General features: G+C 55.4%; 2 protein-coding genes across 3 annotated transcripts in view; one reads left to right on the top strand and one right to left on the bottom strand.

Moving 5' to 3' along the window:
- The window catches only part of SLC2A1 (solute carrier family 2 member 1), a 225,271-nt gene extending 211,927 nt beyond the window's left edge, over positions 1-13,344 (top strand). The window contains exons 2-11 of the mRNA XM_061379536.1: positions 2,014-2,051; positions 6,699-6,791; positions 10,618-10,778; positions 10,963-11,203; positions 11,505-11,667; positions 11,741-11,928; positions 12,019-12,123; positions 12,225-12,326; positions 12,597-12,800; positions 13,008-13,344. Coding sequence (XP_061235520.1) covers positions 2,034-2,051; positions 6,699-6,791; positions 10,618-10,778; positions 10,963-11,203; positions 11,505-11,667; positions 11,741-11,928; positions 12,019-12,123; positions 12,225-12,326; positions 12,597-12,800; positions 13,008-13,205 — 1,473 coding nt within the window. The 5' untranslated portion in view covers positions 2,014-2,033 and the 3' untranslated portion in view covers positions 13,206-13,344. The remainder of the gene's footprint in view (positions 1-2,013; positions 2,052-6,698; positions 6,792-10,617; positions 10,779-10,962; positions 11,204-11,504; positions 11,668-11,740; positions 11,929-12,018; positions 12,124-12,224; positions 12,327-12,596; positions 12,801-13,007) is intronic.
- SVBP (small vasohibin binding protein) overlaps positions 1-14,832 on the bottom strand; it is a 152,963-nt gene that overhangs the window by 75,067 nt on the left and 63,064 nt on the right. The window contains exon 1 of one of the 2 annotated variants that reach the window (XM_061379577.1): positions 1,698-1,701. The exons of the other annotated variant lie outside the window; for it this stretch is intronic. The gene's annotated coding sequence lies outside the window, so the exon portion shown is untranslated. Of the gene's footprint in view, positions 1-1,697; positions 1,702-14,832 lie in introns of those variants that run through there. 2 annotated transcript variants of the gene reach the window in all.

Genomic DNA, 14,832 nt, shown 5'->3' with positions numbered 1-14,832 from the left:
TGTGCATGCATGTACACATGTGCATGCATACAGGCACGCTTGTGCACACACACAAGCACACAGAGGCACAGCCTTGCACACTCACACGTATGTGCAAGCATAGCTTCATGCTTATTCACATGTGCACGCACAGGTGGAGGTACAAACACTTGCACACTCGCACATACATTCACACGTGTACACACCTGTACATGCGCGCACACACGTGCACCCACATATCCAGCCACGCACACCCTTGCACACTCATAGGTGCACACACAGGTATAGGGACAGGCTCTTGCACACTCACATGTGTACACACATGTACATGCACACACACACATGTACATAGCCCCTTGCACACTCATAGCTGCACACATACATGTACAGGCACACACCTCTACACATGCACGTGTATACACATGTACATGCACACACACATGTACACACCCCCTTGCACACTCATAGGTGCACAAACACACGTACAGGCACACACAATCTCACACGTGTACACACATGTCCATGTACACACACACACGTACACTCACCCTTGCACACTCACAGGTGCACACACATGTACAGGCACACACACACGTGTTCACATATGAACACACACACGCACATGTACACTCACTCTTGCACACTCATAGCTGCACACACACATGTACAGGCAAACACACACTCACATGTGTACACACATGTACACGCACACACACACATATACGCACCCCCTTGCACACTCATAGATGCACACACACGTACAGGCACACACATGTGTATACACATGTACATGTACACACACACGTACACACTCCCTTGCACACTCATAGCTGCACACACACATGTACAGGCACACACACACTCACACACGTACACTCACCCTTGCACACTCATACGTGCACACACACGTCCAAGCACACACATGTGTACACACATGTACATGCACAAAAACACATGTACACACAGGTACATGCACACATACATGTACACACAGGTACATGCACACACACACATATACACACATGTACATGCGCACACACACATGTACGTGCACACACATGTGTACACACACATGTACCCACAGGTACATGTACACACAGGTACATGCACACATACACCTGTACACACACACACACATGCACACACACATGTACACCCACATGTACACACACACATGCACACACACGCAAACAGACACACGTACACACATGTACACACACATGCACACACACATGCACACACACGCACACACACACATGCACACGCACATGTACACACACATGCACACACACGTACACACATGCACACACACATGCACACACACATGCACGCACACACACACATGCACATGCACATGTACACGCACATGTACACACACATGCACACACATGTACACACATGCACACACACATGCACACACACATGCACACACACATGCACACACACATGTACACACACATGCACACACATGTACACACATGCACACACACATGCACACACACACATGTACACACACATGCACACACATGTACACACATGCACACACACATGCACACACACATGCACACACACACGTACACACACATGCGCACACACACACGCACACATGTACACACACGTACACACATGTACACACACACATGCACACGGATACAGCCACGTGCACGCGCACCCCCGCGCGCCGCGCGCCCTCACGCGCGCACACACTCACGCTCACGCGCCGGGCCCCGCCACTTCCCCCACCGCCCACGTGCAGCCCCGCACGCGCGCTCCCCCCCTCCCTTCCCACACACCCCCCTCCCCGCCCCGCGCACGCCCCCCTCCTCGCCCCGCCCCTGCGCGCTCGGCCCCGCCCACCCCGTGTCCCTCCGCCGCCCAATGGGCGCCGCCGCTCCCGCGCCGCCGCGCGCCCCCCGCCCCTCTTAAGCCGCTCTGATGCCCCCGCCGCGGCCGCGCGCCACCGCTCCGCTCCGCCGCGCGCCGCTCCGCCGACCCCCCCGCGCCCGTCCCGGTCCCGCCGCTACCGCAGCCACCGCCGCCGCGCCGGGGCCGCCATGGAGACCGGCAGCAAGGTGAGAGCGCCCGGCATGGCAGCACCCGCTTCCCCCATAACCCCCCCCCCTCCTCCCGTTACCGCCGCGTTACACAACAGGAGAAGCCGACACCGTCCCGGGAGGGAGGCAGCCGGGTTGGGGCCTCCCAACGCCGCCGTTCGCACCCCCCATGGCCCCTGTGTGGCGGCCCGTGCGCGGAACGGGCGTTTTGGTGAACATTTTACCTCAGAAACGCTGAAAAAAGCCCCACTTTAAGCGTTTCCATTCCCCCCCCTTTCCAGTGCGCGGGAACGGGTTTAGCTTTGAGGCGAGGGAATGCTGGAGGAAGAGCACCCAAAAAGGCGTTTTTGGCCCCAATTTGTGAGGGGGGTGTGTGTGAGGGAAAGGCTATGAGGACCCCAAAGCGTTGAGTTTGTTATTGGGGGGGGGGCACTGAGGGGCCTCACTGCGGTGCCTGTGTCCCATCGCAGTGCGGGCCCTTCGCAGTGTTCTGACCCCATTCCCATCATTTCCAGCCCAAAAAAAAGCTGTGAAATGAGTTATTAAATCCCATAAACTCACCGGCCGGCAGCAGCTGAACCCCCCCCAACCCCGGAGCGTCACCCCCTGTTAGAGGTGGGTTAAAGTGATGCAACGTCAGGCCCTAAATGGGGAAGGTGAGTTCATTGCAGTGGGGTCCTTAACGTTAGAACCCGGCTCTGCTCAAACACCACCCCCCCCCAAATATTCCCTTCTGGAAGCGCTTTGGGATCCATTCAAGTATTTACTGGTTGTTATTTTCCAGGGAAGGAAATACAAAATTGGCTCTGTGGCAACGCGTAATTAACCCCCCCCTAAATAATCACTTTATCCCAATTAAAGATGCCACAGGAACAGGGATCTTATTCTTCCCTCTTCCTTGTTTTCCTTCCCCATCTTTAGCGAGTTGGGGGATCCCGTTTTCCTCGCGTTTTGCCCTATGTTGATACCGGTACGTGGTGTTTCTGAAGGGCTTTTTCTCCGGGACTGGCTCTTCCCCAACGCCAGGCTTTTTTTGGGAGAGGCTTGGGGGTGGGAGCCGGGAACGTGACTCCTGGCAGCGCGGCCATGGGGCCGGGAATTAGCAAGAAATTTGTTCTCCTCCTAACGAAGAAACCCGATGCGCTTGATCCCGGCCACCGGCTCTGCGCTGGGGACACACGCTCTGCCACCCTTATAACAGCCCCATTAGATGAATTAGGGTTAGAAAGGATTCATTTGTGTTAAAGGTAATTAATTGAAAGGAAGGGTTTTGCTGCCGTGATTAAACCCCCAGCGGGTTTTGCCAAGGGGAGGGGGGGGGGTAAAAAGGGGTTTCTCTCGGAGCAGCCTTCAGTGGGATGCTGGGGGTACCGGGTCGAGCTGACCCCTCCATCCCTCAACGCGATGGTTCCGTGTTATTAAAGCAGGACTTGCTTTTATTTGGGCTGCTCCAGCGCTTTGCCTGCGACAACATCTCCCGGGCTTGTCGCAGGCGCTGTTGCGGTTGCAAAACTCGAACGGATCGAGTCGCCGTCCTCGGCTGACCTTTAAGGAGGAAGGGAAGGAGGAGGGGGGGGTGGGATAAATAAATACATAAAATAACGCAGCTCCGACCCCGCGGGTTCGATAATCCCCCCCAAATCTCAGCTGATCCCCGCGGTGCCAGCGTTCCCCTTCGCTTTGGATGCCAAATATCCCCCCATATGTGGCTTTAACCCGGCCTTCGGTGGGTGCGTAAGTTTTTCCTGGGCCGGGAGCCAGCGTGCGGCCGTGTTATCCCGGGCAATGGCCGGGTCTGGATCGCTTCACCCCGGGGCCGCCTTGCGCTGTGCTGCATGGTGACTGCGTGCCCTCCCCGTGCTCACCCCCTGTCTCCGTCCCGGTTTGGGACAGAGGGACATTTGTCCCATGCCGGGACAGAGCCCCCGGGACGGTCGGTAAAGCTTCGTGGCTGATTTTAATGGCTCTTTAAATGTGGATCTTCCCGAAATTCCCTCCTGGGACACTTTCTCACTATTAATTGTTTTAAAGGGATTATTCATTTCCGTGTTCCGTGAGGCAGGCAATGTCCCGAAATCCTTCCCTGCTGGAGGAGACTGGGTAGAAAAACATGAGTTGTAAAGCTAAAAGGTTTAGGGGTGCTGCTGTCACCCCACGGGCTGATGCTTGCTTCCTCGTTCGAGGGCTGGAGGAAGCAGGAAGCAGCAAAAAGAAAACGAATTCATTAAAATCACAAGTGCTGTGCTCACCTTCCCATAAGGTATAGCCGGCCTGGGGTGTGTGTGTTAACACATTTTGGCTGGATCCAGGCTGTAAATCAGTTTATTGCACAAAAGCACTAAGGGGAATGATGTCGCTTTGGGCTTTTCCCTCCCCATCCGTCTCTAAACTCCTAATAAAGCTGCTGTTTTCTGCGAGCAGTTAAAAAGGAGCCAGAAATCACCCCCCCCCGTGGCCTCGCAGGAGTTGCCCATGCAAGGCTGCTCCTAAAAACCAACTTTCCTCGCCATCTTAAGCCTCTCCTTTAATGGTGAGGTTAAAGCCCAAACGCGCCCGGATCGGGCCGGGCAGCATGTTTGGAGCTGGGAAGGCAGAAGCGAGCGGGAGGAGCTGACTCACGCTGACCCTGCCTGGGAAGAGCCTCCGAGCCAGCCCCATCCAGTCATCAAAACACGAAGTTTTTTATGCTAGAGGTTAACAATAATGAGGGTTTTGCTACATGTTTCAACCACACAAAAACTGATGTTTTTTTTTCTCTCTAGAGGTTAAAAATCTTAGGGTTTTCTTCTCTTGCAGAGGTTGAAATTGGAAAGGTAACTTCATTATTAGGCTCTGGAGGGGCAGTGGCAGCGCTGGGGAGAGGAGGTGTTGCTACCTGCCGCGTTGCCGGAGCAAAGTTCGTGCCGGTGCGATGCATCCCCATCCCTGCGGCGCGGTGCCGCCTGTGACTCACCGACCTGCTGGGGCGGGTGGGACGGCCCTGAGGGATGCACGGGGCGAACTGCAACCCCAAACCTTAGAAACACCCTGAAACACCCCCAAAATTCTCGAAATACCAAACCCCCTCATTTTTCAAATAACATTTACCCACGCGTGGGTTGATTTCAGCGTTCCCGGTGTTGCCTGTTGCAGTTTTCCACAGCAACAGGCACATGGAAGAGTTGGAATTTGGGATTCTGAGGGGCTTTTTTTCCCCCTTCTTTTTCTGGGATGCCAACACCTCCCCAGCCTGTTTTTGCCCTCTCAAGCTGAGCGTTTGCTTCTCAGGGTGGGTTTATTCAGAAGCACCGAACAGAACCCAGTGCCAAAACCTCCCTGATTAGTTGTGTTGGGGCCAAGCCTAATTAATGGGCTTCATTAACGAAGCTGCCTTTATTCCCTGTTGCTTTCTCCCTACAAACTTTAACACGGAGGGAGGTGGTTTGGCTGGAGAGGTGAGGTCAGTAGTTAAATAAAAGAGGAAGAAAATGCTTCTTAAATAAGAAAATACTTATTTTTCTCGTGTTTGCTTTGCTGTGGTCCCTCTTATTTAGGGGTTGCCTTTAGGTGGGGTCCGACCAGCACCAATCCCTTGGGAATCTTAATCCGAGATGCTGGGGGAGCATCCCTGGGTCATACACTGGTACCTGCGATAAGTGGGGAGAAAGAGCCCAGACCCCACATTAAGGGGCTTATAAATTTCACGTGGATCATCCCAAAGCTGATTAACGGGAATGTGGGATCCTGGTTCTTGGAGCCGAGTGCTGGGAAAACCTCCCGCCTGGGATAATTGGGCTGTTAACGAAGGTGGCCCAAGCACTGGCCTGCCCTGACCCTGCTCCTGAACAAGGCTCTGATTGTCGGCGGGGCTTAAGCAGGAGGAAGAGGAGGCGGGCGAAGGGGCTGCCAGTAGCTGGGTTTTGCTCAGTGACTGTTAATGAGGCTCTGATGCAAACCCGCTTCGTTAGTGTCCGGCCAGAGCATCCCCACACCGGTGCCGTGCCCGGTACTGTCCCATGCTGGCGAGCTGCTGTTGTCACATGGAGCTTGCGGAGAGGACCTTGCGTGCCCAGATAAAATTCCCGGAATCCCCCAACAGTATTATTGTGGTTTTGTTAAGCTCAAACTGGTGATTTTGTGATTATTTTTTTTGTTGCCCTTTAGCCCACGTGGATGCCATAATAAAAGCAAGTTTTATCCTGTGTATTCATGATCACACGGAGGGCTGAGGGGGGGCTTATTGCTCTCTAGAACTACCTGACAGGAGGTTGTAGTGAGGTGGGGTTGGTCTCTGCTCTCAAGGAGCAAGGGATAGGACAAAAAGAAACAACCAGGGGAAGTTTTGACCGGAGCTGAGAAGCAATTCCTTCCCCAAAGGGTGCTCAGGCATTGGAACAGGCTGCCCAGGGCAGGTCTGGAGTCACCATCCCTGCAAGTGGTCACACACGGTGTAGACAAGGCCCCCAGTGCCATGGGTTAGTGGTGGCCTTAGCAGTGCTGGGGAATGGCTGGATTTGATCATCTTAAAGCTCTTTTCCATCCTCTTTGAATCTATAACCTAAGGAGCATCACTCTCCTCCTGCAGCTCCCTGCGGGGAAGTGCTGGGGTGCTCTCTGATAGAGGGAGGGACATAGCTGGGATCCCAACTTTAACCCCTCATTGTGGCTCTCTTCCCCCTTCTGCAGATGACGGCCCGCCTGATGCTGGCTGTGGGAGGAGCGGTGCTGGGTTCCCTGCAGTTCGGCTACAACACCGGTGTCATCAACGCCCCGCAGAAGGTGAGAGTGCTCCATCCCCTCTGCCCCAAAACAAACCCGTGCCTGCTGCCAGCCTGACTAAAATAGAACATCCCACCAGGCAGCTTACTGCCCGTAATGGGATTGCACTCAGCCAGCTCCCGCCTTCCCGGGAGAATTAGCTTCCTCCTTGCTTAGCGTTTTTTGCTGGGAAAAATCCCAGGAACGCGTGCAGGATGCTCGCTGGGTGGGACCGGAGTAACTTTTAACCTCGGCTCTGAGCAGAGCTCTGCGAGTTGATTGGGGTTTGAGTCATCTGGAGAGGGGGAATGGCCGCTCCAATGGGAGCTTTGCATCCCAGAGTGTCGGGGCAGGATGTCCCTGAGAGGAGAGTGGGCAGCAGGGACAGGCTGTGTTTGAAGGAATATGGAGAGCAGGAGGCATGTGCTCCTTCCCCAGCATAGTGTCAGCACCCTCCAGTGACCGGTAGGTGCGTGGGAGCCTGGAAAAACGTGACATTCCCCAATTTATGTGGCTTTTGGAGGTATTAAAGCCTGGGAAGCGTTAGCTCAGAGACCCCATGTGGCACTTGGGTAAAGCTTGGCTGCTGGGTGAGGTGTGGAAGGACAAATCAGGGCCCATCCCTGAGCATCACACCATGCACTGCCCCGAGTAACTGAAACCACTGAGGCAGGATTCAGGATTCACACCGCAAGAAGGCTGATCCCGTTACCAATGAGTGGGCTGCAGCATTCCACCTCCATCACCAAAATCCCTCCTCATGGGAGAGAAGACCCCGTGCAAAAACTTCCCGGGCCCCATCAGCATGGAAAGAGCAAAAAGATGTCAACATTATTCAAGGAATTGCATTAAATTGGAGTCCCAGTGAGCTGTCTGAGCAGAATTCCACGTGTCTGGAGGCTGCGGCTCCCATCTGCTGCATGCACCTGTCTGCTGAAAGCATCTTCCTGCTAAAAACTCCTGATCCCTGCTCGCCTTCCCCTGGACCAATCCGTGCTGGTGACGTTCGTGCTCGGCTGGCAGTGAGCATCCTCCTCTGGAGACGGGCAATAGGAGCAGCATTGGAGACGGCAGCGAGCTGGGCAATCCCTGGAGCTGTGCTGAGGAAGCTGCTTCCTGGCTCCTGCCCTCGTTTCTCCCCAGGCTCCGGCTCCATGGGGAGCAGGGCTCTGTAATTACCTCCCAGCATCCCTCATCCCAAGGACACAGTGATTCCCTGTGGCTGGAGGACTTTTCTCCATCCTCACCTGATCCAGGAGATGCTGCTCGGGATGATGTGGATGGGACTGCATCCAGACTGGGGCTGAACTCTGGTTCCTGCAGACCCCCAACAGGGGCTTCCTTGGCTTCCCTCCTAGGATTGAGCCCCCAGGGCTGAGGCCAGGCCCAGGCTGAGTGTTTCAGGGGCGAGTCACCCAGTGAGTGACTGTGGGGCAGAACTGATGGGGGGAAGGCTTTGGGGTGCTCTGTATGGAGGGCAGGATGAGTGTGGTCTGGGGTAGCAGGACACTGGGCACAAGGGTTCATCCCACCTTTGGGGGGGGATACACTGGGGTGTGGGATTGGGTCTGCATCAGGATTCAGGTTTGGGGTGGGGATGCATTGGGGTGCAGAATGGAGATGCATTGGGACTGGGATGCATCGGGGTACAGAGTTGCGATGGGCATGCATTGGGATAAACTGGGATGAAGGATGGGAATGCATTAGGATACAGGATTGGGATGCATAAGGGTGCAGGGCTGAGATGCATCAGAGTTGAAATGGGAATGCACTGGGGACAAGATGGAGATGCTTTGAGATTGGGATGAATCAGATGCAGGGTCAAGATGGGAAATCCATCAGGGTGCAGGATGAGGATGCATCAGGATAAATTAGGGTACAAGATTTGGGTTGGGATGCAGGATGGGGATGCATCAGGATTTATTGGGGCACAGGATTGGGAGTGGGATGGATGCATTGGGGTGCAGGACGGGGATTATAGAATTGTGGAATCTCAGACTGGTTTGGGTTGGAAGGGACCTTAAAGCTCCTCCAGCTCCAACCCCTGCCACAGGCAGGGACCCCTTCCACTGGAGCAGCTTGCTCCAAGCCCCTGTGTCCAACCTGGCCTTGAACACTGCCAGGGATGGGGCAGCCACAGCTTCTTTGGGCAACCTGCTCCGGTGGGGATGTAGGATGGGGTGAAGGATTGACACAGGGGTGCAGGACTGGGATGCATCATTCCCTGGGCTCCAGCAGCGCAGGGGCAGGAGCTCTGTTGGCCTCGCAGCCAGGCTCCTTCCTCAGGCTGGGGCTGAGCACTGGGTTTGTGCTTCTCTTAACAGAGTCCTTCCTGCTGCTGGAACAGCAGCCTGGTGCTTGTGGGGTGCTTGCAACGTGACATGGGGAGGGGATGACTGGGCCAGGCTGGCAGGAAACACTCGGCTGCAGTGAAACGAGGGCGAGAGAGTGTAAAAAAAACCCCAACTTTGGGGAAATGAGACTGGTTTGGGTTTTTTTTCATGCTTCTCTCTTTAAATTCCTTTTAAATCTACTCTCCCAACAGCTCATGGTGGGTTTTTCATCCATCCTTTCTTGTAGGAGGAAATGGGACTGGGATGGGGGTATTTGGGTGTTAAGTTTTGGTAAGCCAAGGCTCAGCCAGCGCTGGGGCACCCGCTGTCACTTGTATTCGGTTGTGTCTGCTTCAGGGGGAGAGAGCAGGAGGTTTTTGGGAAAGCTGAGAGGAACTCAGAGCACCACAAGGATTGGTGGGGTGTGTGCAGGGTCCTTCCCCCCACCAAGGGCCTGGCTTCTCCAAACTGATCCCAGTTATTTATCCTGGTGATGGCAGGAAAAGAGGATGAAGCCCCCAGAGCATCAAAGCCTTCAGATGAAGCAGGAGGCAAATGGAATCACTGAAGTATTGAAATCCTGATGGTCCAGGGCCTTTGAAAGCTTAGGAAAAGAGTGAATTATTGGACCTGATGGTGAAGCACGGGGTGTGTTTCTGGCACTGCCTCTGCCAGGGGCCCTCATTTGTGCTGGAAGTGATGGAAAAGCCGTGCCATGTGCAAACACTCCATTGGGAGCCCAGTGCCTGTGACACCATTGAGGCAGCGAGGCCTTGGAGCCTCTTTATGACCAGCAGCAGCTTCTCCTGCTCACACTTGATCTGTGCTCCTCCCTGTCGAGCGCTTTGCTCTGTTGGTTTGGGTATGGGTGACCCTTCACTTGAAGCTTTTGGCAGTGGGCTGGCTTTCAAAATACATGAAAAAACACCTAAAATATATGAAGCAGGGTGTTCCGTGAAGATGGCAATTCAGGGGTGTCATGGCTGCTGGCATTGCAGCAGCGTGGTGGTGGTGGTGGTGCAGAATTGCAGCAGAAGTGGTGTGTTATGGAAGTGCTGCGGGCAAAAATCCCCTAGAAATGAGCTTGGAGGGACTGTCTGAGGGGATGGGATGTGATCAGCCGGTCCCTGCTGTCTTCCTCCCCTTCCTCCAGCATCTCTGTGCCTCCTGCTGGGATGCAGCCACATCCCTCCCTGTGTCCTGGGGAGGAGCGTGACCTCCCCATGGCTGCCTGGCGAGGCACAAGAGGTGTTTTGGCAATGCCTCTCCTCTCGGCAGGGCAGGACCAGAACCCGTCCGGCTGCATTTCCCCTGCGCATCCCATCAGGTTCCCTCCCTTGGGGCTGGAGCCGAGCCACCGGCCGGGCGGCTCCCGGCCCTGTGACGCATCGTCTTGTGAGCCACGCGCCAGCCAAAGGCTCTCTGGTGGCTGGGCAACTCCTAACAGTGCTGCCACAGGTGAAACGGGGCTGGGTTTGACTCATGGCTTTGTTTCTCCTTGCTCCTTTTCACAGGTGATTGAGGACTTCTACAACCGTACGTGGCTGTACAGATACAATGAGCCCATCAGCCCTGCCACCCTCACCACGCTCTGGTCCCTCTCTGTGGCCATCTTCTCCGTTGGAGGCATGATCGGATCCTTCTCCGTGGGGCTCTTTGTCAATCGCTTTGGACGGTGAGCACTGACGAGGGTGGACCTCAGCAGGGGGGTTGTACATCCTCATCCCACCCAAGCATCCCGGTGGGGGTGTCTTTGGGCATCTCCCCCCTGCCCAGAGCTGATGTTTAGGTTCTCCTGACACCCCTTCATCCTCTCAGCTCACCATGGGCCTCACCACTCTCCTCCCTTCCCTCTGCAGGCGCAACTCCATGCTGATGTCCAACATTCTTGCCTTCGTGTCAGCCATCCTCATGGGCTTCTCCAAGATGGCTTTCTCCTTCGAGATGCTCATCCTCGGCCGCTTCATCATCGGCCTCTACTCCGGCCTCACCACGGGTTTCGTGCCCATGTACGTGGGTGAGGTCTCACCCACTGCGCTGCGGGGTGCACTGGGGACCTTCCACCAGCTCGGCATCGTCTTGGGCATCCTCATTGCACAGGTAGGTGCTGGGGGGTGTTCCCCCATCTTTGGTGCTGATGCTCATCAGGCACTGCAGGGGATGGGGTTTGTGCAGCAGCACAGAGTGTTGCCTGTGCTGAGCACTGTGCACAGCCCTTCAGATGGAGCTGGGGTGGAGGAGGGATGGACCTGGGGCTCAGCAGGAGCACGTTTGGGATGTGTGTTAGCCACCTGGAAGCAAGATGTGTCCCTCTGGGTGCCTGGGCCTGCAGCACACCCCTGAGCAAGAGTTGGGTCCAGCTTGAGCAGGGAAACATTGGCTCAGCCCCTCTCATCCTCAGGTCTTCGGTTTGGACTTGATCATGGGAAATGACTCCCTGTGGCCGCTGCTCCTGGGCTTCATCTTCGTGCCTGCCCTGCTGCAGTGCATCATCCTGCCCTTCGCCCCCGAGAGCCCCCGCTTCCTCCTCATCAACCGCAACGAGGAGAACAAAGCCAAGAGCGGTGAGTGACCCCCGAGCTCGTCCCACCACCCAGGAGGCTCCTCGGCTGCTCCTGACTCCCTCTGTCCTCTTAGTCCTCAAGAAGCTTCGGGGCACAACAGACGTCAGCAGCGACCTCCAGGAGATGAAGGAGGAGAGCAGGCAAATGATGAGGGAGAAGAAGGTCACCATAATGGAGCTGTTCCGCTCCCCCATGTATCGCCAGCCCATCCTCATCGCCATCGTCCTGCAGCTGTCCCAGCAGCTCTCGGGGATCAACGCGGTGAGTTTGGGGGGTAGCTGCTTCACGCAGGGTTTGGGTTGAGCTGGCTCCAAAGCCTGGCTCCTTTCCTCATGGCACTGCCCTTTGTAGGTCTTCTACTACTCCACCAGCATCTTTGAGAAGTCAGGTGTGGAGCAGCCCGTCTATGCCACCATTGGCTCTGGTGTGGTCAATACGGCGTTCACGGTTGTTTCGGTGAGTTTTGGCTCACGGAGCCCTCGCTGGGGTGGATGTTGGAGGTGAGGCTTTCCTCCAGGCTGGGGATGTGCTGATGGACACGTGTCTCCATCCAACAGCTCTTCGTGGTGGAGCGGGCTGGCCGCAGGACGCTGCACCTCATCGGCCTGGCTGGGATGGCGGGGTGCGCGGTGCTCATGACCGTTGCCCTGGCGCTGCTGGTGAGTGATGGGTATTGAAGGGATGGGTGGGCTGGGGGGAGGTTGTGTGTGCTGCCCTCCTCTGGGGTAGCTCAAAGAGGGACGTGTGGTTGGAGAGCCGGAGGAAGGGTTGGTCCTCCGACTGTCCCCATCTCTCTGGAGGTCCCAGAACTCCAGTATGGAGAAGCCTCATGGCTTCCTGTCAGCACCAAACCTGCACAATTCCCACCTCTGGGACAGCTGATGCTTCATCCTGCACCACACCAACCTTTTCTCTCTCCCTTGGACTAGGACCAAATGCCCTGGATGTCCTACCTCAGCATCGTGGCCATCTTCGGGTTCGTGGCCTTCTTTGAGATCGGCCCAGGCCCCATCCCCTGGTTCATCGTGGCAGAACTGTTCAGCCAAGGCCCTCGTCCCGCTGCCTTCGCTGTGGCCGGGTTGTCCAACTGGACCTCGAACTTCATTGTGGGCATGGGCTTCCAGTACATCGCGGTAATCATCTCGTGGGGTTTGTGATGGGAATGGGGCTGGTGTGAACCTCACCTACGTGGGCCAAGATGGTTGGGTTGGGGATGAAGGATGGAACCGAGGAGAGCAGGAGAGCTGGTCCTTACAGCTCTCATCCCATTGGGATGTTCGATGGCGGGGAGGCCTTGGGCATCCACACCCTCACCCCTCCTTCCTCTTCCCTCCTTCCAGCAACTCTGCGGCTCCTACGTCTTCATCATCTTCATGGTGCTGTTAGTCCTCTTCTTCATCTTCACCTACTTCAAGGTGCCGGAGACAAAGGGCCGGACCTTCGACGAGATCGCCTCCGGTTTCCGGCAGGGAGGAGCGGCTCAGAGCGACAAAACCCCGGATGAGTTCCACAGCCTGGGCGCCGACTCACAGGTCTAACCCTCCGTTCCGGGGCTGAGCTTGGGAACGCTCTGTACAGACCATGGCGCGGGGCCGTGCGCCCCTGCCCCGGCTCCCCCTGCCCTGCTCCAGCGGGGACGGACTCGACCCATTTTATTATCAAGTTTTATTTTGTTTTGTTTCTTTTTTTTTTCCTGCTAGGAACGATTTTTTTTTTTTTTTGTTGTTTCTTTTGGGGTTGTTTCTTTGGTTTTAGCTGGTTTCGCGTCCAGGATTTCAAAGGAGTTTTCCACCCTGGGGCCACGTCCCCTGGGCTCTGGAACGACGCGACGGGTCCCTCGGCGAGCATCACGTTAGCGGAAGGTTTTAAAGCTGGAACCTGTTTCATGGTTGTTTTGTTCTTTTTTAACGTTCTAATCGTAGACAAAAAAAAATCACGTAAATCGACTAAACCTAAAGCCAGGACGGGTGCAAACCCCCACCAGCTCTTGTTTTTTAACGCAGTCTAACTGATTTCAAGCCCCCCGTCGTGGATGGCCGTTTCCCACCCGGGGCAGCGGTTGCAGCGCTCGGGTGTCCCGGTGCGGAGCCTCCGCTTTGGTTTAACCTCGGCAATATTTGCCCGGCAGCCCCACACTACAGCCCCCTCCCCGCGCTGTGTATAGACTGGAAGATATTTATATTATATATATTTTTGTTCCGTGGTTGTTCATAGGAGCCCTTTTAAGTTATAGCGTTTGATTCGACGAGCGACGTACTGTAAATACTCTCGGCGTATAGTCACGTTGTACAACGTCTCCACAAGGTACAGACGCAAAGGGGGTAGTTTTATAGCGACGAGGAGCAGCTTTGTCCACGGGTAGGACGACTTTTGTATAGTTCAGTACCTGCACTGTAGTTGTACCTATTGCACTGAGTTCCAGGCTGTAGTATATTAAAAACCCCGGAAAATACCTGTCCTCTACAGAGATAACGGGAACGATCCCATCACATCCCTTGAGCGCAGCTGTGGGAGCTCCCAGCACCTTCCCCGAGCCACAGGCAGGGCTTGAAGTAGTGGTTTTTCAATGTATTTGGGTTGGAATTGATTCAATGTGCAAGAAAATAAAGGTAAAGGGGAGGGGAGGGGGGGGGAATAAATCACTCCACAAGTTCCCCGTGCTAAAGCCCTCATGGCGCCTATGGGGTTTGGTTTAAAGCCCAAGTGTATAAAGTGAAGTGCCCAGAGGAAGGTGCGTGGAGCGCTCACAATAAAGGAGGATGGACGCAGTGACCTGGCCTGTGCCTTTGTTCTGGGGTTGGGAAGCTCAGGGCATTGTGGGCACCCTCCAGCACTGTGTCCTCCTCATCCTCCCCTCCCGCCTGTGCTGGTGTGTAGATGCCATTGTCTGGGATGGGGGTACCCGGCTCCTACAGAGCCCCCATCGCTCCTCTGGGTCCCTGTGAGGGTTTTCCACCCTGGGAATAACATTCCCGGTGGCAAAGCACCCCCAGCCCTGCCCTGGATCTGTGACTGTGCAGGGCTCCAGCACTGGTGGGCATGCTCCTCTATCCCTGCCAAGGCACCAGGACCTGCAAGTCTGAACATTCCAGGCCAAGAAACGCTGCTTTTGGTCACTTCAGGCTCTTTTTCCTCTCCTCACCCCTGGGGCAGGTGCAGGAAGTG

The sequence above is a fragment of the Neopsephotus bourkii genome, unplaced genomic scaffold (assembly GCF_033783945.1).
Source record: "Neopsephotus bourkii isolate Nb327-2 ecotype Australia unplaced genomic scaffold, CSIRO-AGI_Nbou_v1 NB_1778, whole genome shotgun sequence".
Taxonomy (NCBI): Eukaryota; Metazoa; Chordata; class Aves; order Psittaciformes; family Psittacidae; genus Neopsephotus; species Neopsephotus bourkii.
Note: the sequence above shows the minus strand (reverse complement) of the source record. Positions and strands in the feature narration are given on the sequence as shown.